This window comes from Notolepis coatsorum (assembly GCF_963971535.1).
Source record: "Notolepis coatsorum genome assembly, chromosome: 1".
Classification (NCBI taxonomy): Eukaryota; Metazoa; Chordata; class Actinopteri; order Aulopiformes; family Paralepididae; genus Notolepis; species Notolepis coatsorum.
In genome coordinates, this window is record NC_140165.1 from 307350339 (window position 1) to 307377811 (window position 27473).

The 27473-nt window shown below is 42.5% G+C and overlaps 1 protein-coding gene across 1 annotated transcript; it reads right to left on the minus strand.

The window, feature by feature from the left end:
- Window positions 1–1506: 1506 nt before the first annotated feature.
- Window positions 1507–27473, minus strand: LOC311225786 (uncharacterized protein; the record flags this gene model as incomplete). Its single annotated transcript, XM_084311180.1, has 14 exons — window positions 1507–2423; window positions 3101–3224; window positions 4119–4349; window positions 5123–5929; window positions 6453–6720; window positions 14335–14821; window positions 15803–16139; window positions 16624–16885; window positions 17671–17815; window positions 23500–24399; window positions 24522–24645; window positions 25149–25376; window positions 25888–26700; window positions 27219–27473. 14 exons carry the CDS (start codon window positions 27471–27473, stop codon window positions 1507–1509), a joined length of 5898 nt encoding a protein of 1965 aa, XP_084167306.1.

Here is a 27473-nt window from a genome sequence, read left to right on the forward strand (position 1 = left end):
GACCCACTGACTTTGTGAATTGCCCTACTCCCCACAACAGACATTGAGTAGTTGACAAGACGATTAATCTGTCTTTGCTTTATGTAATTAGGGGCGGACTAATTAGGAGGCGGCTGTTACAAAGGGTCAGATTAAACCGAATATATATATTTATTGCTTGAGATCCCTTGTATAATATTTGTATATCGTTTGATATCCCTTGTATATTCTTTGTATATATACACGGAATATCCCTTTACCTGGGTACAAACCAGACCATAATATTCGCTCACCTATTGGACAGCGACCCCTAGGCGCCAACGACCATACCCCCAATGGCAAGTTCAAAGGCAACGCCAAGACATGTCTCAACATGTCCAGGTTTGCGCAGTAATACGAGACAGAACTGAGGTTGGCACTAGATAATTCACCTTACGTATAAATACGGCGCAGGTGGAAACAGCAGCAGTTCGTTCATTACTAGTAAAGCCTTCACCACGAGTCAACGACCAAGTGAAGTGAGCAACCTTGCGTCTAAATAGAGCGTTTAGAACATGTGCGAATAGTATAGTAAAGTGTCAGAGTTTAGTGAAGTAACGTCAAGTTCAACCTAGTTTAATGTGAAGTAGAGTGCACAGGAGAATCTACACCGGCGAATGCAGAACCATTTTCTGGTTGGATTATATTGCTTTGGTACCGTGACTGCTGGAGCAGAGAACCGTCTACCCCACTATCGTGTGGGATCTACCCCAGTGAGGAGCATCCCTCGAGCCCGCCTCTAGGAGGAGGCTGGCTAGCTTTCATCCCTGCTGTCGGGCATACTGGATTATAGCTGTTGCTTTGTCTACCGATCAAGGGAGTACTGCACTGGTTCCTGTATCTGGAACCTCGTTATTCCTCGTTGACCCAGACTTTGCACCCGAACATTCCTCTACCCTGCCGGCTTACACCCGGAGGGAACCCCCCAGTGTCTCCAGCTGGTACTAGTGTGCCTTATGTAATTGCTATGCTACAGGTGGCGTCAGTTTAGACCCATCTTACTATTCTCATTGACTTACGCTCTTGACCTACTTTGCGTGTGTTCTTCGCCTTACAAGCGCGAGTATAATTCTCAATCTGTAACCTAACGTTGCTTGCTCTGATAATAATAAATCCCTCTAAATAGAACTTTATGTGTCATTGCCGTATTCTTGTGTGGGTGTTCACCATATATATTCATGTACTGTATGGCCAGTAATTAAAGTACATAACTAAGTAGTGGTTTAATATACCATACTCTCAATACAGTCAGGGAATTGTACCCCTCAGTTACAATAACTATAAGCGAAATAAGCTATAAACTATGAACTAAACATAATACGCAACATATATTCTATCTATACAAAATATACAATACAAGGTATAAGTTAGCAGCCATTGAATTTCAGAAAGGATTTATTCAACAAGACGTAACATGCATTAAAGCATGTCTTGCTATTAGCAGTCATAAGCTCATATATGACTCACAGGGTATTTCAGAGCTATTGTTTAGTCGAGAGATTTTGACGCCATTTTACCCATCATGTGTTTTTTAGAATTTAGTTCTGGCTTGAAGATTATAATATAGCACTTTGGTACAAATATGCATATCAACAAACCAAAACTGGAGGCTAGAATAGCAAATATCTCCACAGCCACAGTGAACTTCCCAGGAGAGCTGACATAAGCTGGGATGAATGTGATCCAGACGGCACAGAATATCAGCATGCTGAAGGTGATGAACTTGGCTTCATTGAAGTTATCAGGAAGCTTCCGAGCCAGAAAAGCTAGGAAGAAACACAAGATGGCCAGGACTCCTATATACCCCAAGACAGCCCAGAACCCTACTGGTGAACCTAAGGCACATTCTAGAATGATCTTTTCCTTATAGTGCTTCATGTTCTTGTTTGGGAACGGAGGGTTGATTGTTAACCATAGGATACATATCACAACCTGAATGAGAGTGAAGGCCAGAACACTGAGCCTCTGCTGTGCAGGTCCAAACCACTTCATGAGATTACTGCCTGGAAGAGTAGCCCTGAAGGCCATCAACACCACTATAGTTTTCCCCAGAACACAAGAGATGCAGAGGACAAAGGTGATCCCGAACGCTGTGTGTCGCAGCATACAGGACCACTCAGAGGGCCGGCCGATGAAGGTGAGAGAACACAGGAAGCACAGTTTTAAAGAGAAAAGGAGAAGGAAGCTAAGCTCTGAGTTGTTGGCTTTCACAATAGCAGTTTCTTTATGAACCAAAAATATAATTGATGTTAGAAGTGATAGAAATACACCCAGGCAACAAAACACAGTTAATAGTGTCCCCATGATCTCCTTGTGGGACAGGAATTCAGTAGGTTTCAGAAGACACCTGTCTTTCCTATTGTTTGGCCAACATTCAGGTGGGCATGTCAAACAGTCAGGGGAATCTGTACAAAACAAAAACAAGACAAACACATTTGATTAGTTTAGTTACAATTAATGGGTAACAATCGTCTAATAAAAGTAATATGATCTTTCGCAAGTAATGGCAGCGGAACTGAAGAACAATTAGGAATGTCTGATCACTAGTGTCTAACTCTCAACTGCACGGACTACAACGTTTAACATGACGTATATTATGCCAGTTATTGTACCTTATACTGCACTTGTGTATACTGTATACTTTACTTACTCATACATAGTATATATTCTGAAGTGTTTATTTATTGTAATGTATAATATAACTGATAGGGCATACATCTGCACCTTTGATTACACTGTTTACTTGCTCATATGCTTATATTCAGAGTTAATTATTGTCTACACTGCTTATTTTTACTTGTGCCGACAGTGCCGATTAGCCTTCGGGAGTGGTGTTAGTTGGACAATGCCTAGGCTAACCGGCACTGTCCGCTTCCATTCATTGTGCTAAGCTAGGCTAACATGCAGCCAGATAGCTTTCTACTGAACGAACAGAGAGGATACTGGTATCCATCTTCTTGTCTCTCTCTCTGGAGAAGACGGTAAGCTAATTTCCCAAAATGTTGGCATGTTCTTTTACTTTTCATTATTACCATTCGTACAAAAATGCATTTTAGTTTTAAAGACACAGTCAGTCGCCCACCGGTCTGGTTGCTGATGGTTCCCTCTGGGCAGGTGAAGCAGTCGAAGCAGCACACAGGCCTCTGCTTGTTGAGGGCCTTGCGGGTTCCTGGCGGGCAGGGCTCCCTGCACACAGACCTGGGAACCTGGCAGAGACCAGACACAACATGTTCAAACTGCATTTGAAAAGTCTATATGTTTCTATAATTTCATAATACTGTATTTCTATATTCTATTTGATCTTAACCTTCTGTAGTGTGGTAGTGACAGGGTTAAAGTGGCACTTCAAACCCCAAAACAATACTGATTGAAATGAGTAAATTATTTTGAATATGGCCACCGGTATATCCTTACCAGTGAAAACGCAAGATTTATTAAAAGGGACTTAATTAAAGGGGCACGTAAAAAAAAAACTATAATTTTTTTTTAAATTTATTTAACCTTTATTTACCCAGGCAAGCAATTAAGAACAAATTCTTATATACAAAAGCAGCCCGTCACATAATCTCACAGATGTCCAAAAACTCTAAACAGTTTTGCACACATTCATTTAGTTTGACAGTTATTGAGAGTAAACGAGTTTTAATGCGGCCACCGGTGATTTCATCGGGGACAATGAATCCTTGTGTTAATTACGGCTCAATGAAATGATAAGGTAGGAGTCCCTATGAGACGACGTATTGGTATTTTTTCATCTACATCATTACATGGTGTTGTAATTAACGCTGTAATTAAGACAACACAGGGATTCAATGTCCCCAGATGACATCACCTGTGGCCGCATTCAAACTCATTTACTCTCAATAACTGTCAAACTAAATGAATGTGTGCAAAACTGTTTAGAGTTTTTGGACATCTGTGAGATTATGTGACGGGCTGCTTTTGTATATAAGAATTTGTTCTTAATTGCTTGCCTGGGTAAATAAAGGTTAAATAATATTTTTTTAAATAATAGTTTTTTTTTTACGTGCCCCTTTAATTAAGTCCCTTTTAATAAATCTTGCGTTTTCACTGGTAAGGATATTTGTGGTTTGATTTACCTCACTATGGTCTCCACCCCATACTATATTGACGTCCTCTTTGAGTTTGAAATCTTCCCCCTCTGGAGAAGAGCCGTCATATCGACCAATATTGATCATCTCCACAGAGCCGCTCTTTCCAAACTGCCAGTTAACTAAATCATACTGGGCCACGGAGTCTCCGTTTTCATCAAAAAGAACCTTGTCACCGTCCAATGTCGTGAAATTCACCAGCCTCAGATGTTCTAGTACCTGTAGAAAGACACCGTATTAAAAAGCAATGTCCATATATTTGATTTGACCATACAGGAAAAAGTCTCACACAACTTTGGTTTAATATTTATCTGAGAGTATTTTAGGGTCAAATTGTCCTTTTGTGTTATGTTATATCCAGAGGACAGAGAGTACTTGTTTAATTACATCAGTTGCATCTCAACGATGTACGTGGTGTAGATGAAAATAAGCGTAAGTCCAGAGCATCAGTGAGGGATGTTATTAAGTTCAGTTGTTTATATATGTTGAGTAGAGTTTATAGGGTTTTGAGGAATGCAAATGAAAGCATCAAAAAGAGAAGTGAAAGTCATCTGTGAAATGCTCCTTTAGCTTGAATGCACCTCAGAGACTTACACACCACACAAGCACACTTATTACACACACACACACACACACACACACACACACACACACACACACACACACACACACACACACACACACACACACACACATGCACACACTCTGCTGGAAAACAATTCTCACGTTTTTCTGAATGTATGTACGTTTTCAAAAGCTGTGACAAAATAATCTGAATCTGAATGTCAGAAAGTCAACCACATTTACATTACATTTAACCACATAAGATGTTATAGTTTTCAAATTGTAAGGGTTACTGTAAGGGATTATTGTGCTGTTGTTGTTGTTGTTGTTGTTGTTGTTGTTGTTGTTGTTGTTGTTGTTGTTGTTGTTGTTGTTATTATTATTATTAATAAAAAATATCAAATTAGAATATTATAAGCAGATCTCACTTGTTTGGGATAAACATCAGTTTGGTTTATACAGTGCTTTCCAGTGGTGGGATTTACTCCATTCTCACACTGTAATAACGCATGCAGGGCGTGCGCCACGGCGTACGCGGCCTTGTACACATTATTCACAGTCCTGACCTCCGTCAGATCCGTGTAGTAATTGGAAACGGTCCTGAGATCCTCCGTGCCGTTGCACGTGACGGACGCGTTGGACGGGGCGAGGCTGCAGCTAAAGACGTCCTCCCAAAAAGCTGCAATAACGGCGCTCTCCGGTTCATCGGACGGTTTGAGGTTTGTTAAGAACTCAGCGAGACCCGGGATGGATCCCTCGGGGACGGCAAAGCCCATGGCCCCCTGTAGGATGCTCCTTCTCTCCACGCCGCCGGCTATGTCTGCGTTCGTGATCCAAGACTCGCTGCCGATCCACTGTTTGCCGGAGATGTTCCGTCCCGCCATTCTGTCGACGAACGCCTCGGCGTAGGACGAGGACACGAACAGAATGACCACTTTCGACGTGGAGTTCCTAATCGTCTCCGCGATGTCGACCAGTTTCGTGGTGTATTTCTTTAGGAAATACTTTTTGTACTCGATGCAGATGCCGTGTTTCTTTGCTTCCTTGGTGAATTCCGTCGTACCCTGCCGTGAGTAGGAACCGGCGGAGTAGACGATCCCCACCCAGCGCCAATCAAAGAGCCTCATGAGTTTCACCAGAGCTACGACTTGGAAGTGGTCACTCGGTATGGTCCTGAAGAATGTAGGATACGCCGTTTTGTCGCTCAAATAAGCCAAGGTTGCAAGATGGCTAATCTGTTAAGTGAAACAGAAGAAAAAAAACAGAATTAGAACCTTAAGTAAAAGATACAAATGAACAAAATTATATTCCCCCCCCCCCCCCCAATATCTTGACATCAAGTTTTCAAGTTTTCAAGTTTTGTTTTTATTTGTCACATACAGTATAAGGTACATTGCAGTGAAACGCTTGGTTCTGTATGAGCCTCCTATAAGATTGTGCTTCAAACTGTAAAAAAAAAGAAAAAAAAAGTAAAAAGAATAAAGACCAAACACTATTCAAAATATACAATACAAGCTAAAGTACAAAATGCAAACAAAATGCAAAAATGAGGTAGGGATGTAGTGCAAATATTTTTGTAATAGATAGATCAAATGGGATGTATAGTGTTAAAAAGTGTTTAACGTGTCTAAGGTGAATGTTAAAGGTGAGTGTTTAAAGGCGAGCGTGTGCCTGTGGACGTGTGTGTGCGATGAATGTAGATGGATGGGGTTAGTGTCTAGGATTGTCGTTATATATCTCAACCACGTGTTGCTCTACCTGTGGTATAAGAAATGGCCGAATGATGTTGTTCATTTTCTGGCTGATTCCAGAGGAGGAGTGGCCCAGCAGTGCCAGGAGCCTCTTGCTGCAGCCTCTCTCCTCCTCTCCGTTCATAGCCTCTACCGTCGCTCGCATCAGGTCCTCTCCACAGCCATTGTAGACCCTGTAGCCCAGGGTCACGCCGGGGAGAAGCTCAGCGCTCCTGTTGATCTCCTCAAGAGTAAAAATCAGTGTTCGTGCAAACTTCAGTTCCCTGTCATTTCTCCTGAAAAACACACATGGTTTCTGTAGGAATTAATTAGTGTTACCAATAAGACGGCAGCAGCAAATAGCGTTGAAGATATTCAAATACATATTAAAAAGACAATATATAAAAAATATATATATATAGAAAGACATAAATGAACATATAACATTATACAATATGTTATTCTTGAGCATAAATCTTTACTTAAAGTAGTGTATGTTTCCTAACATTAATCAGTAACGTATCCTCACTTACTCTTTACAATATGAATCCGGCAGTGCTGTATAGCCGTAATCTACTAGTGTTCGTCTTCTAGTCATAGAGAAGATTCCTCCGATAATAAGGTCACCGTCTTTAGAAAACTCCAGATAACCCGTTTTCCCAATGAGTTTGCATGTTTGGTTCTCCGACGTGACCAGTGTCAGTAGAGCGAGAAGGATGATGGTGATCAAACCCATACTGAACCCCTCTCTCTCTCTCTCTCTCTCTCTCTCTCTCTCTCTCTCTCTCTCTCTCTCTCTCTCTCTCTCTCTCTCTCTCTCTCTCTCTCTCTCTCTCTCTCTCTCTCTCTCTCTAACTGGGGCAAACTTTACCTGAGGGGCTGACCTTTATAGAGTTCCTGTCTAGTAATTAGGATTTCCACAGCCAATGTGAACGAGCCACCAGGTCTCAGGAGATATTGGTTTGTTTGTGTATGTATGAAAGCATATTTAACAAGGTGAGAGGGATTTTTTATAATTTTTTTCGTCAGGTTGCAGTCTTTTTTTTTCACGCTTAATTTTAAATGGTCTGAATCAGAAGTGAAATTATTAATGTTATTTTTATTGTTTTTTTTGTTTCACATTGCCAATTGACAAACATACTATTCTGTACAAAGCCATGGGATCATGCAGGCCAGCCATTTATTGAACATCATTTTAATGATTTTTTTACCAACTTATATGAACAAAAATTCATTTGTCTCATCTCCACTGTGGCTCTAGCAAAATTATAAAACATATTGATCTTGTCCAATTCACTGTCTGTGATTATTATGCGCTACTATCCAATGTTATTGTCACCTCAATTATGCATAGCCTATGAGGTATGTGTTTAGTATGACAATGTGTTTTCGCAATTCTAACTGACTAAAAGCTAATGACATTATGAAAACTAGTGGAATACATTTGGAAAATATTCAACAAAAACTGTCCAATCAGCTTCATTACATGCGTGATTTTTGGGGGTATTTTCCTGCTTTTGGTTTGATTGCTTTCTTACCTCACGGTTCACTTGGAGACATGAGACCACCTCAAACACGTGTACCAGGATGCGGTTGTTTGGTGCAAAACCACCAAAAAAATTCACCAACCCAAACAAACCAAACTCGGAGGAGTAAACGCTTTAACTGGGCTAAACAAGGTGGGTGTGAACGCAGCCCTATGTTACAGCTAAAATAAACTTGTTCTATAATTACTCCAAGTAATTATATCTATGCAGTCTTCTCACAAGACCCCCCATCCTCCTGCTTTGCCGTGTTGTTGCTATGATTTTATTGTTGTGGCATTCCAAACCTGACGGCGGTAGAGAGGATTCACGGGTTGCTAAAAGACCTGACCTTAGTGTAGGCTACCTAGAAGATATTTAGGCTGTACTGAAGATACCAAAGTTATCCAGCTGCCAAATATACCCAGCCACTGAGCTGTTCTGGGCCGTTCAGGAGGCCACTAGGTTCTAGAACTACCTCCACTCCACCACGATTGGGCAAATGTTCAACTGGCAAACTGGTCAAAGTATGCTATACGGCACTTAGTGATTTTCATGACTTTTCACGTGGTATGAATTTGTTATATGGATTTATTGTGTGATTCTGATGTCTTTGTAAAGCACACCACTCAGATATAGTTACTGTATATAGCAATTGTAAAGCTGTGTTTCTGTTAAAATGCAACTATATTACAACAATAGGGCAGTATGTACTGTACTTCAGTTACTATAGTTTGCCTTTAGGGCAGTACGGGCAGTACGGGTATATATGGGGGACCCTGGGGGACCCTGATGGAAACAAGACAAACATCTTTCTCAGGTCTGCATCCCCTTAACAATTGTATGTATTGAGCCGTACTGTATTGTACCCATTCTGCAATCTGTTAAATAAAGTTTTCATTCATTCATTCATTGTATTAGTACATACACATTTAGTGGGATACTGATGTAGTGGTATTCGTACACACGTAGAGGGGTGCAGATATGGTGGTACAAGTACACATGTAGACAGAAGTTACTACGTTTTGCCTTTGTAGGGCAGTAGACACCCATGAATCACAAAGATGGAACACAGCCACATTATATCACTTTGTGTCCATTAGATCAAGCCAGGTTTGGAGAAACCTTGGGGTCAGGACCCCATATGGGGTCACCTGATATACTCCCTAGACAGATTCCTAAAACTAAAACATTACTAATTCTTAAAGGGGAACTCCAACATTTTGGGAAATTAGCTTATTTAACATCTTCCCTGGAGTTAGACAAGAAGATACATACCTTTTTTGTCTCTGTGCGTGCATTTTAGCTTTGGGAATAGATGCTCCGTTAGCATAGCTTAGCTTCATCACTGGAAGTGAGGCAGGACAGTAGCCTTACAGTGTATTGCAAGGTCTGACATTTACCAAATTTGATATGCATGACCTTGGTGGGCTCTAGGTCAACTCCTGAAAAAGGGGGTCAATGTCAGACCTTGCAATCAAAAGTTAGGGGGCGCACTGAAATTATGGCAAGGGTTATTAGCCCCCTAACTTTTGATTGCAAAGTCTGACATTGACCCCCTTTTCAGGAGTTGACCTAGAGCCCACCAAGGTCATGCATATCAAGTTTGGTCAATGTCAGACCTTGCAATACACTGTAAGGCACTGTAAGGCTACTGTCCTGCCTCACTTCCAGTGATGAGGCTAAGCTATGCTAACGGAGCGTCTATTCCCAAAGCTAAAATGCATGCACAGAGACAAAAAAGGTATGTATCTTCTTGTCTAACTCCAGGGAAGATGTTAAATAAGCTAATTTCCCAAAATGTTGGAGTTCCCCTTTAACAGATTATCATTTAAAATGAAAAACGACACCTGGCAGCTTTTGAACTGCACAGAAGCCACAGTGAAAGGCATGCATCCTTCGAAGGCAATACATTGTCACTGACCAGCCCATAAGAGCTTGATGTGTGTCTCTCTGAGGAATGAAACATTGTTTATTCAATTGATTGATTGAAAACCTTTATTTATCCCCGTAGGGAGTGGCCCTGTTCCCCGTACCTGGTTCAACTAAGTCGATCAAGATGTCATTATCCAGATTCAGTTAACCCGATGTTTGAAGCCGGGATTTTCCTGTTCCTCGAAGGTGGATTCAGTCTCGTTAACTCAAACCAGACTTGAGACCCAGGATTAGTGCGCGCGGCCGCTCCAGTTGAAAAGCCAGCACGTATCGATAGCAGAGATCCTGATTCTCTAGCGGCATTGATTGATTAATTGATTTAAAACTTTATTAACATATTGCAGTACGGCTCAATCGCCTCGCCGACAGGTTAAATGCGTTATCTATAGGCTAATTTTAAGTCCCTCATTACCTCAATCAATCAGATTATATTTCTTTAAACTTGCTTGCTGGATTGAATAATCAAATGAGATCTTGCTAGCGAAAATAATTAGTTAAACTGTTATACAGAATAACGATACGGCTCTCTTGCCCATTGATTGATGTAAGGTCGATCTTTTACTTATCTCCACTGTGGTGTAACGGGTTCTTCTTTTGACTTTCACGCAGACGACCGGGGTTCGAAACCTAGTCTTTCCCTTCTTTTTGCGATGTAGGAATAATTCAATTTGGTGCACGTTGAGAGCTATATAAAGAATGACATCCTCAATGCATGTAGATTTATAATATTTTAACTTAAAACTAGGCTACTTTGGCGTATAATCATTAATATTATATTCCAAAAAATTATATTGGAAACACAGGGTTTCAAACACCGGTCGCCGGGTTGCCAGGATTGAGCACTACCGCTGCGCCACTGTGCCAGATGGGATAAATTCATTGTTTATACATTAATGAACGAGAGACCCGTGTTTAGAATATTCTTTATTTTGAATGAAGTTTTATCTCTTTATGCTCATTCATTAATGTGACGTCAACGGCTCATTCAATTTCTCAAATCCGTCAAACAGCGCATCTCATCAGACATCTTAATCCCAGTTACAATTAAAATAACCACATAATGTGTACATCGCACCGAGCGAGCGCCACGGTATATAACGTGCATTATTTAGGACAAAGTGAATTTAGTATCAGCATTTTGGGTCTATTTTACATTTCAAAAGACCCCTCTGGAAGAATGGAGCACAAAAACGTAATTCAGAATGGTATAACGCAGATCCTAGACTGTGGGAATAATTTCAGGAAACGTGCTGTCACTTCTTTGCGGGGGCGTGGCGATGGTTCATCCGGCTAACTTGAACTTAAACCCTGCTTTCGACCAGGCTCAAACTTTTGGATCTGTTGTCATGGTGATTTGGACAATCCAGGTTCGGGGAACCGGAAAGTCCGGCTTAAGTCAGACTTCACCGAAAGTTATCCGGCTAACTCAGTTATCCAGGTACGGGGAACAGGGCCACTCACAGCATCAACAGCAAATACAAAACAATGAATTTTCTTGAAAAAAAACCTTACAGATGTGTTCCATAGACTCACGGGAATTGTGTAAAATTGCCCAAATAGTGAAAGAAATAGTAAGATAGTTCCCCTTTAATACATGTTAAAAACAAAGACAGACTGAACATTTTGCTAAAATAGAGGTAAATAGAGCTAGAAAGTGGTGACGGAGAGAAAATAATGTCTATTTCTGGTTGTTGTTATAGTTGTTTATGTCGTTAATATGATGCATGATCAGTATTATGTACACAGCTCCAGAACAAGATCATTGGGTGCATTTGAAATTCATTCCCTAGCACTGTTTTTAAATAATGTGCTAAATAAATTCCTAAATTATTAAACTAAACTAAACAAAAAAAACTGAAGCAATATCCAGCTTTGACTCCATGTCGGCGTCTCCTCTAGCAGATAAAAAAGTAATTAAAAAGAAAATGTTTTTAAAGGAAGTCAATTCCATCCAAATGATTATCTCTGTGTTGTTAGTGATGTTGTCCACCAGTTGCCCCAGACTAGTAATGGCAGAGTGGTCATCTTGCACAATACACACTTTCCAGCTAGAGACTGTTTCTCAGATTACCAGTATGTAACTAAATGACTGCTGATGCAAGAACCTTCCAGCAGGTGGCACTATTGCACCAAAACAGTAGTTTTGCTGCCATAGATGTATAGTAAATATAGCAATTTCAGCCATAACTCCTATGGTTCTGATCCAACTTTGCACATAGGTTGAGAGGAGGCCTGCATTCTCAAATATATTTCATATCGGTCAACGACAAGTATTTCTGCCTCATCTGCCAAGTTCCTGTGTGTGTGTGTCTGTGTTTATATCAGTGTGGCCTGGGCTCGTTGACAGCATGCCGTGAGGACATGAAGATAGCGTTACATCTTGTCAATCACTGTGGGAGGTTCATAACTCTGGCGATGGATATTAGATTGAGCTAAAACGTGCTCTCATACTGTAACTTCTACTGTACGTTTCCCCACTTTGTTGCCATTTCCTCAAGGGGATCAATAAAGGGATATCTGATCTTATTCAGTCCTCCTAGTCAACCCTTCAGTGTAGTGCAGTGCGCGTTGGGGCTAATGCTTGGTGCTGTAGAATGTGCTCTTTGGCTAGCGTTAGCTGTAAGGTTAGGTGGCTAGCATTCATGTTTTGTAGCTGTTGGCGCTAGCTAGCTGGCTGTGATGCGTAGCGCTACATTAGCTACTTACTATCAGATATGTAGACTGTCTCTGACGGCTGGCATAGCGTTGCATGTTGAAGCCAGGGACCAGCGAGCTAACACCAAAAGTGGATGTTGACAACGTCGTTGTCTTTCTGCTCAGACACCGTGGGGTCACGTTTGATCTGGATGATTGAACGAGGTCATTAGCAGCAGGGCTGGTGTTGCATCTATCAGCCCTGCAATTGTAGGCCTATGGCAGGTGTCTAAAATGAAGTCAAGATAGTATGTCAGGCTGACACATACATTGACATTGTCAGCACACCAACTATGAACGTATTACATGCACACACTGCTGCTAATATATACCTTGTAGTGTACACGTTTGTATAGATATACGTTGTGTATTATGTGTAGTCTATAGTTTAGTTTATAGTCTATAGTTTATAGCTTGTTTGCAAAGCATAGTTTGTATGGGATTTGATTGGATATTGCATATTTCATCTATAATGTTTAGGGATGTCCGATATTATCGGCCGACCGATATTATCGGCCGATATCGGCAGTAAAATGTGATATCGGAAAATATCGGTATCGGTAAAAAAAAAAAAAAAAACAATAACAATTTTTTTTTTTTTTTTTTTTTTTAACATTTATTTAACCTTTATTTACCCAGGCAAGCAAGTAAGAACCAATTCTTATTTTATTTATTGTCAAAAGTATGCATGTTGGTTTAAAATGTTCATTTTTACTTTTTTAATGATCATATTTTGCACAGATAATGCTTACATTTAGAAAGCCTTTTGAATGCATCCAGTGAAATTATTAGTTACCTGAAATTATTCAGTTTTTTGGGGGGGAAACCCTGCATATATCGGTATCGGTTGATATCGGTATCGGTATCGGTATCGGAAATTGGAGTTGGACAATATCGGAATATCGGTATCGGTAAAAAAGCCAATATCGAGCATCCCTAATAATGTTTCTTTCTATTGAAACGCATACAGTCTCTAATTAATATTATATAGGAGACGTAAAAATAACCATAAAAACTGTTTATTTTCTATTTTTTTACATTGTATTCAGATACGTGTATGTAATAGGTAGAGCAAATATAACAAAGATTTGCCAATTGGACACATTTTACATTCAACTACAGATCTTTTATTTATTCATTATTATTATTATATATATAGTTAGGAATGCCATAGTAAGACCTTTATGTAACTGCCTTCTCAATTCTCGAGGAAGCTCACAGGGATGTGGTGTACAGTATATCCCTTTCTGCCAATCACACTAACGACTTTTCATATTAGAATGCAGTCTTTGTCTTATAGTTGGAGGGAGTCACTGTAGTTGGACAATCAGCAATAAACAATCAATAGTAGCATTAAGTAGCAGGGGGACTTTAACTACATGTACTTACCTATGGCAGGTTTAATCAAACCCCATGAATGACTGACAAAATAACATTCAGATGGGTTTGCTAATCTCAATAACAACGATATACTTTCTTGGTATTCTGGAGCTCTGCAGCCAGGCCACCATTTTCACATGTAACAATAGAACACTCAGTAAATTAAACTTAGCCTGTATGAAGTGTAATCTACTGGCCAACACGTCGAGCACACAGTACAAGACGGCCAGTAGTTCCACGTAACTCAACGCGGCCCGGGAGCTTTGCGCGAACCCCACGCCATCGCTCCCGAGAACGATCCGTCCGTTAGCAGCATCGCAGCTGCTCTTGGTGCTCGTATCCGAAAAAAAAAAAAAAGGCGGGGTGACAGTCAAACACAGAAGATAGATCAGCATCTGTATGAGAGTGGAAGCCAGAGCGCGGGGCCCGATCCTCCTCTGCCGCGCGGGGCCGAACCACTTCGCCACGCCGCGCGCCGCCCTGAAGGCCACCAACACCTGTACGGTTCTCCCTAGAACACAAGAGGTGCAGCAGAGCACAAAGGTGAGCCCGAAGGCTGTGTGTCGCAGCATGAAGGACCACTCGGAGGAGGAGGAGGGCCTGCCGGTCGGGGCTGCCGAGGGTGGTGGGAGCGAGCGGAGGGTCAGGGTGAAAAGCACCACCACGGCGGGGGGAGAGTTGGCGCCGCCGCGAGCGGGACCGTCTCCGAACGACGATATAATCAGTCTCGTCGTCTGACCGACTCCAAGCAAACACAGAGCCGTGGTGAGCAGTCCCCCGGCCCAGACTCTGGCTACGGCCGTGAGGCTGAGGTCTCTCTCCTCTGTGTTCTGGAGCTTCACGTGTGGAATATACACCGTGGCATCTGAAACAAAGTCAATGGTTATTAATTGGAGAGCAGACAGTGAAATACTTATATACAGAAAGACATTTTTAGCATTTTCTCATGTGTGCTATAATTATTCTTATTATTATTGTTATTTTTTATTCTTACCTGGTTTTATCATTATTACTTCTCTTGTGCATTTTGTTGTATGTACCATTGCTGGCACTTGCTGTAGCAAGAAAGAAAAACACAAACACAAACAAATCCAAAACATGTAATCAGAGCATTACACACACACACATACACACACACACACGCACACACACACACACACACACACACACACACACACACATACACACACACACACGCACACCTACACACACACACACACACACACACACACACACGCGCGCGCACACACGCACACACACGCACACACACACACACACACACACATACACACACACACACACACACACACACACACACACACACACACACACACACACACACACTTTTGAGTTCAGTGTGTTTACTACTGAAATTGAATACAGCACATCTCTCTATCTCTCTCTCTCTCTCTCTCTCTCTCTCTCTCTCTCTCTCTCTCTCTCTCTCTCTCTCTCTCTCTCTCTCTCTCTCTCTCTCTCTCTCTCTCTCTCTCTCTCTCTCTCTCTCTCTCTCTCTCTCACACACACACACACACACACACACAAACATAGTGTCTGATCAAATCATACATATACTCCCTCAAGGATGTGTGTACCAACAACTATCACACACACACTTATCACAATTATCACAAGTGTGTGCAGTGAAACACCTGGGCACGGGGGGTGAAAACCACCTTACTTCAGGTATGGTGTTACATCTCCCACTAGGGATGCATAATATTGACCGTGCCGTGACACTAACTAACTACCCAGCGGAGACAGAGACATACTTGGCACTCAGCCAGAGGGGAGCAGCGCATGAGGCCTCGAGCGGCACCAGGGCTGCACAACCAGAGTGCCCCACAGCAGCAGGGGATCCTGATGAAGTGGGCCCTCTCGGACCCGGGGCCCGGCGAGCGGCCAGACAGGGTCCAGGCGGCGACGTACTCTGGGACCGCGGGGGCGAATGGACCGAGTGTTCCACGGAGCCGACTTGCTTCTCGCTGGATTCCGCCCCCCTCCTGTCTGCACGCCGCCCCGCAGACGCACGTCCTCTGCCCCTCGTGCCACCGGTACGGTGTTCGGGCGAGGACAACGGTGTCGGAGCATCCGTGAGGCGTGGTGCTCAGGAGGACGGATGATGGGAGTGTTTCCCTGTCATTCCGATGTGAACAGGTGTTGTTGGGATGATCTGTGCTCATCTGTGCAGAGAGAGAAATAAGTGATCGTCGTTAACATCATTATTTTTTTGCTTTTAGCTAGACGTTTTATTATTTGAAACATAATGGTACAATGGTGTATTTATATAGCAGCTTTTATCCCAAAGCACTTTACAATGTTGTTCCTCACATTCACCCATTCACACACACACAGTCACACACTTGACGGCAGATCCAACCACGCCAAGGTGCCGACCTGCTCATCGGGGGAGAAGTTAGAGGGTTAAGCGTCTTGCTCAAGGACACTACGACGACACGCTGCCTGCTGGGAGGACCGGGAACCTTTACGATTACCAGACGACCGCTCTATACCTCCCGAGCCACCGTGTACACCGTGCCACTTCACAACGGTGACGATTAGATCGAACATTCATACATGTAACATACCACATGTCCACATGTTATACCTGTGGAAGAAATACGCCTCTCGTCTTCATCGCTACAGCAGGTGAATTCAGCCTCTCACCTGACGAAGGTGCACCACACACTTGTCCTCGGAGGAGGAGGAGGAGGATAGCACCGGCCATGCCTGGATTCTACTGTTGCAGTTCTGCTCTCTCTCCTCTCCTCCCTTCACAGCCTCCATGGCTGACGAAGGCAACGGGTTGTCTCTCTCACGGCCAGAGCAGAACCCGTAGCCCAGACGACTCACAGCGGGCACAAGCCCTGTGTCTCTGTTGACCTTCTCAGTGAAGATGATGAGACACACAGAACCCATTCCAAGTGATCTAAAGAGCAGATAAGCAGATACAGTCGATATTAATAAGCATGTTGTTGTTGTTGTTGTTGTTGTTGTTGTTGTGGCAAGCTACATTTCTAGCCACACTTACATTTACATTTAGTCATTTGGCTGATGCTTTTATCCAAAGCAACTTACAAGTCCTGTACAACAAGACCGCAGGAAGGGTACAACTCTGGCAGCTAAGGGTCAGTAAGAGTGTTCGTCAAACAGTGTTGAACTTGAGTGCTACAGTCTTGAGTGCATAGTAGTATAGAAATATTAGCAGGTAGTAGGTAGTAACATAGACAAGGTAGATTACTTAGTAGCAAAGTGCATAATACTAGAAGTTCAAGACAAAGTGTCAAGGTTTACCTATACGCTTAATACCACAATGGAGAGGATATGTATTTAATTGCTCTAAAAGAATGGTCTGATTTGAAAAGTGGAATTGACTTTGAGCTCCTCTGCAGATTGTTTAATTTCTGTCCAGGTTTCCCCCATGATGGGGTCATTTTAGATCCCATTCATTCACGCTCAGCTCCCCAACTGAGAAAACCATAGAAGTACAGCCTAAACTGTGATGAATCAGAATCAGAACAACAACAACAACAATGTAATCCAAGTCCAAGAGGAGTCAATACGTCTGGTAGAAATATTTCCTTAAAACAAAAGTAATAAGTTAGTACAGTACAAGTCAAAAGAAAACCGGCGTGAGACATATAAATAAAGGAAGGAAGAAGACACGTAATGGTATATTTGCACTTAAAGATCACCGCTCACGTGAATACTCACCTCGGTGTCTTTCCATCCGGGCAGATGTGAGGAGGGGAGCCGGACACGCTCTCTGTCTCCGCGCCGTCTCGCTCCTTCTGAGGGAGCTCAGAGCACGGGTCCAGGCAGAGCCATGTGCAGGGAGACACTGTCCAGGTGAACAGTGCTAGGAAGGCAAGTGTGACTGGTGTCATCTCAGAGGCTCACCCTGTGCACACAGGCGAGGTTGCTGGAGAGGAACGTGTGTTTTATAGCTTCCTCTCTCCGCCAGCCCGGGTGTGGAGGCGCGTGCAAACGCAGGTCATTACGCAAGGCCTTGTAGGTTTCAGAGAGAGAGAGAGAGAGAGAGAGAGAGAGAGAGAGAGAGAGAGAGAGAGAGAGAGAGAGAGAGTAAATCTCCTCAGTGCTGGTAATTGCATTTGTTTTGGTATTCCTCAAGTATATTTTTTAAATATACCATTTGTATGCATAGTAATCATTTGAAAGGTGTGGAATAAAAGTATTGCTTTTCTCCCCAAAACAATTATTGATTCATTTATGTATCTTAACACTTTAATCGCCGAAGTCGCTGGAACTCGTCTTTGATCCCCGCCATGCTCATTCTGCCGAAGACGCCGTAACTCGTCTTTGATATCAATATTTCAAAAAATCTGTGATCGAAATCATATTTCTCCCACGGGGACCTGAGATATACTGCTGAGCTCCACTCAACTCTCTAACGGTTCAAGAGCGCCATCTGGTGGCCGATCGGCAGATCGCCCAACAGGAAGTGACGCGCCAAACAGGAAGTGCTTTTCGTCCGGGCACTCGCGATCGTTAGCAGGACTCCATCTCGACACACTGGATAATCAATCGCTCGCCCTAACTCAATAAACAACGTTATTTGGACGTATATAGTATTATACAACCTGGAAATGGTTCATCTAGATCAACATCCCATAATAGAAAACGGTCTACTCCAAGCTGATCGCCCAACGGCCCGAGGAGACTGGGGTAAGTTTCAGCGTTTATTATTACCGTGTTCGATATAAACTGCTCTGATGATCATATGACCCACACTAGATGAATCATCTAACGTTGCCCACGGAATTATAAACGACCCCCCGCCCATCCGGTCAACATCAGATGATAAGTAGTAACTTCTAGAACCACCTCCAGTAGAAATTTTTTATCTGGCTCCGATCGCTATTAAACTGTATTTCATCATCAATATAATGCATTTGGGGCTATAAATCAAGTTCTGGAGAAAGCTGCAGAAAACGATAAAAACATACTTATACTTTAGACCGTATTTTAGTATGAATATGTGAATGAAAAAGTATAACGTTGATACACCCTGAACAATAGATATAGGACATTGAATGGGCCATAATAATGTCAATTTAGCAATACAATTAAAAAAGTTATAGCCCTGCAAAGAAGGGGAACTTCTCCATAGACAAATAGAGATGGAGAGGGATGGTAAATTATGAATTTAACCATGGCGATCAAAGTGTTAAACAATTTGTGGGTCCAAAATTAATGTTGTTGTTTACATTTTGCAGGCATGTATCCCCTCCCTACTTCCAATTTCCCCCACATAGAATGCACCTGATTGGATAAATGACATGCTGGTGCACTAGTGTGACATTTAGTGGTGAATGTTTGAGTGAATGTTATCTATAGCACCTTTAAGGTATGTTTTTACACCACCTATAACATTTGTAATCATTTGTAATCAAACATTTGTAATGAATATACTGTACAGTGACTCAGTCTCAGAATCAATTTCATGGCATGTACAGTATAATCAATACCATATATTGTGCAGTGATCAATATCATTATGTACAGTATAATCAATATCATATGCTGTACAGTATGAATACCATATACTGTATGGTATCATCAATCTCACATATTGTATAAGTGAAGTTTATTTAGTATGGCAGCTTTCACAGAGTCACAAAGTGCTTCACAAAGAATAAAAGAAAATAGTTAAAAATAAGAGCATACAATTGTAAGAAAGAAAACAGCAGCAAGCAACAAAGACCTTAAACAAAACAGAAATCAGCAAATCATGGACTCTAACAGGTTGGTGTTGTCCTAACAACCTTGGTGTTGTCCTCGACGACCAGTTGAACTTCTCTGCTCACATCGCAGCGACAACCAGAACCTGCCGATTCCTCCTGAGCAACGTCAGAAGGATCCGCCCCTTCCTGACAAAAGAAGCCACCCAACTCCTCGTCCAATCAACAGTCATCTCCCGCCTCGACTACTGCAACGCACTGCTCGCTGGCCTCCCGGCCACTGCCACTAAGCCTCTTCAACTCATTCAGAACGCAGCGGCCCGCCTGATCTCAAACCTACCGAAGTCGGCCCATGTCACCCCACTTCTTAGGGACCTGCACTGGCTCCCCATTGCTGCACGAATCCGCTTCAAGGCCCTCGACCTAGCATACCGTGCGGCAAAGGGAACTGCTCCCGCCTACCTCCGGTCAATGGTCTCTAACTACACACCCTCAAGACCCCTACGCTCTGCATCTTCTGGCCGCCTCAGACCTACTCCTATCCAAGCTCCGGGAGGGTCATCAAAGAGAAGTCGCCTATTCTCAGTCCTTGCCCCACAATGGTGGAATGAACTACCCACCCCAGTTAGGACAGCCGAAACACGTCCAATCTTTCGCCGTCGACTAAAGACGCACTTCTTCAACCATTATCTGAATTAAAAAAAAAAAGAAAAAAAAAAAAAAAAAACCCTAACCCTAACTAACCATACTGTCATGCACTTGTCCTAATAAACTAACCTACACTGTAGCACTCAACACTTTGATGAACATTGTTACTCAGCTGATAGAGTTGTGCCCTTCCTGATGGCTTGTCGTACAGAACTTGTAAGTCGCTTTGGATAAAAGCGTCAGCTAAATGACTAAATGTAAATGTAAATGTTACAGTATCTATTTTTATTATATATCTGATTTAGTTTCCCTCCTCCTTAACCCTTTCACTGCCACACGGCAGAAGGTTAACCCTTTACTCAGTCACAAATCTGGGGGTTCGATTTGACCCCCACCTGACCTTCAACATCCACATAAAACATCACCTATCACCTAAAAAATATATCAAAACTCCGTCCCATTCTAACCCTGTCAGATGCAGAGAAGCTTGTCCATGCCTTTATCTCCTCAAGACTGGACTACTGTAACGGACTCTTCGTCGGGATTCCTGGCAAGAGCATCCAAAAGCTGCAATACATCCAGAACAGCGCTGCCAGGATCCTGATGAGAGTCCGTAAACACGATCACATAACCCCCATCCTCCACTCACTACACTCATCCCGGATCAATTACAAAATCCTGACGCTCACCCATAACTGCATAAACGGACACGCACCCCTCTACCTTCAGGAACTCATCATTCCACAATCCTCCACCCGCACCCTCAGATCCGCATGTAGCCTGCTCCTTCAGGTCCCCAATACCCGGTGCTGCACCATGGGTGACCGAGCTTCTGCACGGCTGCACCACGCCTGTGGAACAGCCTCCCCATCCAGCTGAGGGCACCACAGAGCCTGGACTCTTTTAAAGCAGGCCTGAAAACCTACCTGTTCAAAAAGGCCTTTGACTGTTAGCTTTTTATTTTTAAAATATTTGTTTTTTAAAATGTTCTGTTTATACTATGTTTTTAATGATGTTCTATGTTTTCAATTTTTATCTTATTTTTATTCTGTATTTTATTTTATTTGTTTTACTAATAACTATTAACCTTTTTTTTTTAGCTATAATATAGACTGAACATTCGGCGAGTTAACCCGACTATCATCGCGTTTGGCGCGGAATGAGTTAAGAAGATGTTCGCCTCTTTCCGGAAGTCCCAAAGTCGGCCTAATGGGATTGGTCGGAAAGTCACTGTTGACATTTGGAGAGACTGAGAGAGGGAGCCGTGAAGAATCTGAATTCTTCCCAGGAACAAAGAACTTAGCATGCGTTTAGAAATGACCGTGTAAGTAGTAAATTATAGGCAGTTGTTGGACATAATAGCATTTGTTCAGTTTCCGACAGTTTCTAGTGTTTGTGAAATGTTTTTGCTGTAATTTTGGTCAATCTGTTTAGCTCCAGCAAACATTTCAAACATTAAAAAAATACCCCGGAAAACAGCGGTCATCCCCGGCGCTCGTGCAGGGGCTCAGATCCGTTATTAGTGTATTGATTACTGGCTCATATTCTATATATATATTTTTTTATTTGATCAACTGAGGCCGGAGATGGATGGAATACACGGCGAGCCGACGGTCAACTAGCTAGCTTTGAGCTAGGTCAGCACCAACCCCCCACACTGACCGCCCCAACCCGAGAGATCAGGCTGGCAGCCTGGCAGAGAGGCAGAGAGGAAGACAAGGCTCGAGGAAGAGAACGGGGTAAGTTTGAATAAACATTTTCACACACACATTACATTATATAAATAATAGTAATAACACAAATAAAATGTAATCCTGGATGAAGATTTTTATTTTTAGTTCATTCATAACTTTTGAATAATAGATGATATTTCTAATCTGTCAGCTGTTCTATATTGCCCACAACATCGGCTAAATAGCATACACTATAATTTTTCTAATCCCAAGTAAGTAAAGTGCTTGAAAATTATTTAGTTTGTTCAAGTTCAACTCAAAAGATTTGCTGTATGAAGAATAATAACAATAATAATGATGATAATCATACACATATTTCATATCATTGGAAAGCCCTAGTTGTTAGCTTCAAAATGGTACCAAATATGAGGTACTTTGACATACTCAGTAACTAATAATCTATCACAAACTGATGTAAGTTCAAGTTCAGGAATTTTCTAACTGGGCTTGTGAGGGGTAAGAGGGTTTTAATATGTCCCATGTCCAGGGAAGAAGCCTAATATGTCCCATGTCCAGGGAAGAAGCCTAATATGTCCCATGTCCAGGGAAGAAGCTTGTCCCAGGATCATGGGCGGCTCTTAATATGTCCCATGGCCAGGGAAGAAGCTTAATATGCCCCATGGCCAGGGAAGAAGCTGGGAAGTTTGAATGGGATTCCCCTATAAGGCACACGCCAAAAAGGTTTTGGGTGTGTTTTACTGTGCCGTCTGTTACTTTACCTCTTATTAATCAGCCTAGCCTTGAATACTACTCCAGGGTTTAATTCTATAATACTATACTACTATATTTTCTGGCACTACTGATTTCCAACAAAATTATTTGCTAATTCGTTATAAACAATTGTAATGAACCTGGCTATTTATTTGTTATATTTATAATATGTATGTATATGTATAAATTCAAGACAAGGTCTAGATACAGTATGTCACTTGAAGAAAAGGAAAACCTCACACCACTTAAATCATCATTAAAGGTAGAATCTGTGATGTCGTGAAATGGAGACCTCTAGGCAAAAGGTAACAACATGGTACTGCGCTTTGTTTACAGTTTTTTGTTTTTCTCTGATGTGTGGATTGGATTTCAGTGGGTATTCTAGGGGGAGGGGTTGCTACTGCATGCTGGTCACACATCAGGCCCTGCCAAGGGAGGTCTGGAGATTCACAGATTCACATATGTTACTAAACGCCCACACGTCAGACCAAAACAAAAAAGGTTGTTGTTTGGCAGCATTACAGATTATACCTTTAATGCAGTCAAAAAGGAATGGCAAGTTATTCAGTAGTAGTTTGATATTTTCCTCTGGCATCAGTGATATAACATTTAGAAGTTGAAAGTAAGTAGAGTAGTGAACTTCCAATGAGAGCTAACAATACAGTACTGTATTGAATTGAAAAAGCCTAGTCAAATCCCAAAAGCCATATACATTTACAGCAATCGGTTAATAAAGTATATCATTATTTGATGTCTTTCCTTTGATGATATGTTTCTTTGTATTTTGCTCTGGCCTGAATAATATGATGAAACACTTTGGAATAAAAATGCAGAAGAGTAACCCATAACTGGAGGCCAGAATAGCAAATATCTCCACAGCCACAGTGAACTTCCCAGGAGAGCTGACGTAAGCTGGGATGAAGGTGATCCAGACGGCACAGAATATCAGCATGCTGAAGGTGATGAACTTAGCTTCATTGAAGTTATCTGGAAGCTTCCGAGCCAGAAAAGCTAGGAAGAAACACAAGATGGCCAGGACTCCTATATACCCCAACACAGCCCAGAACCCTACTGGTGAACCTAAGGCACATTCTAAGATTATTTTGTCCTGAAAGAGCTCCATGTTATTAAAAGGGAACGGAGGGTTGATTGTTAACCATAGGATACATATCACAACCTGAATGAGAGTGAAGGCCAGAACACTGAGCCTCTGCTTGGCAGGTCCAAACCACTTCATGAGATTACTGCCTGGAAGAGTAGCCCTGAAGGCCATCAGCACCACTATAGTTTTCCCCAGAACACAAGAGATGCAGAGGACAAAGGTGATCCCGAACGCTGTGTGTCGCAGCATACAGGACCACTCAGAGGGCCGGCCGATGAAGGTGAGAGAACACAGGAAGCACAGGGTCAAGGAGAAGAGCAGCAGGAAGCTCAGCTCAGAGTTGTTGGCCTTGACAATGGGAGTCTCCCGGAATTGGAATACAATTGCCGCGACGATCAACGTGAAACACACTCCCGTCAAACAAAAGAATGTTAAAATGATCCCCATGATTTCTGCGTACGACAGGAATTCAAGTTCTTTTAAGATGCACGTATCTCCTCTGTCATTGGGCCAGTATTCCACAGGACACCTGAGGCATTCCGTTGAATCTGTTTTTTGACAAGACAACAAAGAACTGTTAGGTACAGTATTGTGGACATTTGGACGTTTGTTTTTAAATGTAGATGAAAAAAAGAGGTGCAATTTCCTACTGGGTTATTCTGAGTCGTACCTGTAGTGTTACTGATTTCTCCTGCCGGACAAGGAATACAGTCATAACAGCAGACAGGTCGTCCTTTCTGTAGGACCTTACGAGTTCCTTGGAGGCAGCTCTCACTGCACACAGACACAGGCACCTGATGCATGAATACAATGACGGCAGCCCATGTGACCTGATGATTATTATTATTATCTATTTATTTTCTATATTTATTTTTGCTTCATTTGATGTCTTTGAACTTTGCACATCGCCTGTGTTTTATACAACACATTCAACACATTGCAGAGTTTAAAACATTGATCACAACCACTGTCAATCAAGTTGTACCGTGTTTTAATTTATTGTTATCCTTACTTACTTACTTACTTAAATTTGCTAAAATCTTTTTTTGCAGTTCTTAATTTCCAAACACTTATCCTTACTTTTGTCTCGCCTTGTTGTCTTATTGTTGCGATTTCATAATGCTGTGTGATATTATATGCATATAAACCTCAGTTGCCTTTCGAGTCTAAACTATAAATAAATTCTGCGAAATTACACCAAACTTCAGTTTCACCCTGATATCTATGAGATATCATGCAGGATGGCATTGTGACCGACCACCCAGAAATGTACAAGCAGAGCCGAGTGAATGTGTACCACGTGCCCTCCTCCTCCCCACACCGCACGGACACCGTTCATGGTGAGCCGACGCGCGGAGGGCAGTGAACCGTCGTACAGCCCGATGCTGGCGATGCGCATGGCCCCCGAGGTGACGCCCTGCAGGTTGATGAGCTCGTATCTCGCCGGAGAATCCCCGTTTGGGTCGAAGAACACCGTCTCCCCCTGTCCCGTCGTGAAGTTGACATTCTGTAAGTAGTGGAACACCTAGTTGACAAGAAGGGGAATTTATTGTGTACACACACATCGTAGCCCACCCCCACCGTTGAGTCAGTCAGACTTTTAACAATGTCATCTTAACTTCAAGTCAAATAAAAGTCTTGGACAAATGTGGATGAATGACACTGATAAACAGGTGCGTATTGTACTGTAAATCGAAGGTTGATGAAACAGAGTTGTTTACACACACCTGCAACTGTCACCCAGCCTTTTAATTTGTCTGTTCTGCGTCATGTATTACATACCGTGTCATTTTATTTGGTTATTTCTTTGACGTGTGTTTACATTTTTTCCCTTACCAATGTGATGGATGTATCATCTGTCTCTTTTCTATTTTATTTTATTAATCTTTTTTGTCCCTTTTCCTATTACCCTTCGAGGAGACCTTTTGTCTTCCCACCAGGCCGTCATGGTATATAATAATCTCTGTTCTTATTTAAGCTGCCTCGTTAAATAAAGGTTAAATAAAGGTGTATATAATATAAATAAATGCGCTGACCTGCCACGGCTGAATGTGTTTGGTGTCAGCACAGCTCCCGTTGGAGAAGGGGCCCTTGCTGTCTTCACACGTGAGCAGGCTGTGAAGAGCGTGAGCCACAGAGTAAACTGACTTGTACACGTTATTAGTAAATCTCAACTCAGAAACATCTGTGAACTTGTTTTTCACATCCCTCAGACTCTCGGAGCCACTGCACGCCTTTCTCTGGGTCTTTCCAGTCCCATTCAGAGAGCAGTGGAACACGTCTTCCCAGAAATCTCTGGCAAACTGGCTGTCGGGGAACCGTGAGGGGTGGATCTCCCTGAGGTGCTCTTCCAGCCCGGGGATCTGAGCTCTGCTGACGGTGAAGCCTATGGAGCCCACCAGGATTCTGTGTCCCTCGCTGGCTGTGAGAGAGTGGTCCGTGATCCAGGCGTCGCTGCCGAGCCACTGCAGTCCGGTGACGTTCTCTCGGTACAGCTCTGTCGCCAGGACCTTGATCTCTCTGTGGGTCATGAAGGCCATGATGACTTTAGAGGTGGAGTGCTTGATGACTTTGACTATCCTCGATAACTCGTGAACCGGACCCGTTTGCTCGAACGCCTCGTGGTATTCGACGCACACGCCGTCCTCTTGAGCGGCCCGTATGAAGGTGGTCATCCCGTTGATGCCGTAGTCGTTGCTGCTGCTGACGGCGCCCACCCAGGTCCAGCCGAGGTGTCTGACCAGCCTAGCCAGGGCTCTGCTCTGGTAGTAGTCGCTGGGGACGGTCCTGAAGAAAGACGGGAACTGGCGCCTGTCGCTCAGACACGCACAGGTTGCAAAGTGGCTGATCTGTGTACACACGGAAAATAAGGATTTGAGAAATCCTAATGGCATGAAAAACACTAATAAAGATTTGAACTATTAGCATGTTCTAGTATATCTAGATATATTCTTAGGGTCAAGTTTGTTCTGATCTAGGGAAATCGGCTTTTTCCTTTGATGCCTCTAACTCTTTGAATGTCCTCCCACTGTCTCTGAAGTTGGAGGTTCTCCCTTCTCTTGTAACTGTTTTAGCAGATTTTCTAATTCTTTTAAAACATTTTTCTTTTTCAATATTACTCTTTTGCGTTTAATTTTCTGTGAATATTGCTTTCTATTGTGTACTGTTTACATTTGTACAATCGTCGTTTCTGTAAATGAGGGAAACCCCAGAAGCTTACGATTTTAAATAAAGGTTGAAATGAAATCCAATAGCTTTCACAATCACTTACAGTCAGGTTACATCTACAGTAAAGTACTGTACAACATTCGTTGTGCTGTACATGTGCTGTATAATGACAATACATTTGATCTAGTCTAACATTTACCACAGGTATGTGAAACCTTCCGATAATCCGAGCAAATCCCATCGTCGGCGTGGAGGCGGAGTGGCCTAAAACCGCCTGAGCGGTGTCCGATTCGGTGCAGTTCCTCTCGTCGATGATCTCCCGCTGCCCGTTGGCTAAATCTACGGCCGACTTGATGATGTTTGCGAATCCGCACGCGTTGTAGATCTTGTAGCCCAGAGAGTGGTCAGGAAGGATGGCAGTGTTTCTGTTTATTTCGTCGATCGCAAATATCAT